General features: G+C 45.4%; 1 protein-coding gene across 2 annotated transcripts in view; it reads right to left on the bottom strand.

Annotated features, from left to right (window-relative positions):
- Positions 1-1128, bottom strand: part of LOC116705963 (heparan sulfate glucosamine 3-O-sulfotransferase 5) — a 105584-nt gene that overhangs the window by 3475 nt on the left and 100981 nt on the right. For both annotated transcript variants that reach the window (XM_032542471.1, XM_032542470.1), the window contains one exon: positions 163-304. In XM_032542471.1, coding sequence (XP_032398362.1) covers positions 163-269 — 107 coding nt within the window. In that variant the 5' untranslated portion in view covers positions 270-304. The remainder of the gene's footprint in view (positions 1-162; positions 305-1128) is intronic.

Raw genomic sequence — 1128 nt, forward strand, 5'->3', positions numbered from 1 at the left:
GTCCTCAGAAATCCACCGGAGGTTAGAAGGGCAACACAGAGACAGAGCAAGAGGACGGATATCCGGCCGAAAATTAGGGACATCCAGGGGAATTACCGGCAGCACCTGAACACACCCGGAAATGAAACATTGTCTATATAAGCTAAGACAGTGATAGGTTACCTATCCAAGGTCCCAACCCTGGCCACGAGATAGAGGACACTTCCGATAGCAAGGCTGCCCAGAACGAAGAGCTTCTGTCTCAGCAATGCCTGCTGATTGAATAGCATGACCCTCCATCAATCTTCAGGACTGCGTCTTCAGCCTGCGGAGAGCAGAGTACATAAACCACTAATCACCAGGGGGAAGAGAGACAGCCTAATGTTTATTAACACACACTCAATCAAGGCTTACAAGTGATTAAGCCACACTCACACGCGCCTGAAAAGTACTGCAGTGCCATTAGAGGAAATGTTCACCCACCAACTGCCACTTTGTTACAAAGTACATTTATATATTTATTTCTGCCAACTCAAGCATCAGATTTGATCTAATGCATGCGCGTACTGAGGGCCCTGCTTTGAGACAGGCGTGTTTAATATGAAGTATGGCCGCAAGGAAAAGGACTGCTGGTCATAGTCCAACTCTCGATGTGCCATGTGGAAGTTCTTCCACAAGTTAAAGCTGCACTAATCAATATTTTTAAATAAAGAATGGATCAAATTTGTGTTGTCACTCAAGAGACAAACCCACAGTGTATCACTCAAATCCGCAGTTCGGCATTTCCAGCTAATTGTTTAGGTTTTACATAACTGTAACTTTAGTCTCGATTTGCCGGACATTCCTCCACAAGGCTGCAAAGGATGGTCTGGCTAGTCCTAGCAGCATTTCTGGATGGGAGAAAAACAAGCTGTGGTTCAATGGCATTTCTTTAAACCACTAACAATCGTCTTGAGCGGTGCTAAGCGTCAGACTCATTGACGTTGCCTCTGCAAAATAGCCTCGGGATGTCATGGGGAGTCACAAAGCTCCGCGTGGAGCTGCTGCTAAATAGTCTCAGGAAGGAACTTGTTTTGGTGGAACATGTGTAAGTTCAAAAGTAGTTTTAGTCGTCAACAGAAAACTCCGATTGGACAGATAGTCTAGCTA

Source organism: Etheostoma spectabile, chromosome 18 (genome assembly GCF_008692095.1).
Source record: "Etheostoma spectabile isolate EspeVRDwgs_2016 chromosome 18, UIUC_Espe_1.0, whole genome shotgun sequence".
Lineage (NCBI taxonomy): Eukaryota > Metazoa > Chordata > Actinopteri > Perciformes > Percidae > Etheostoma > Etheostoma spectabile.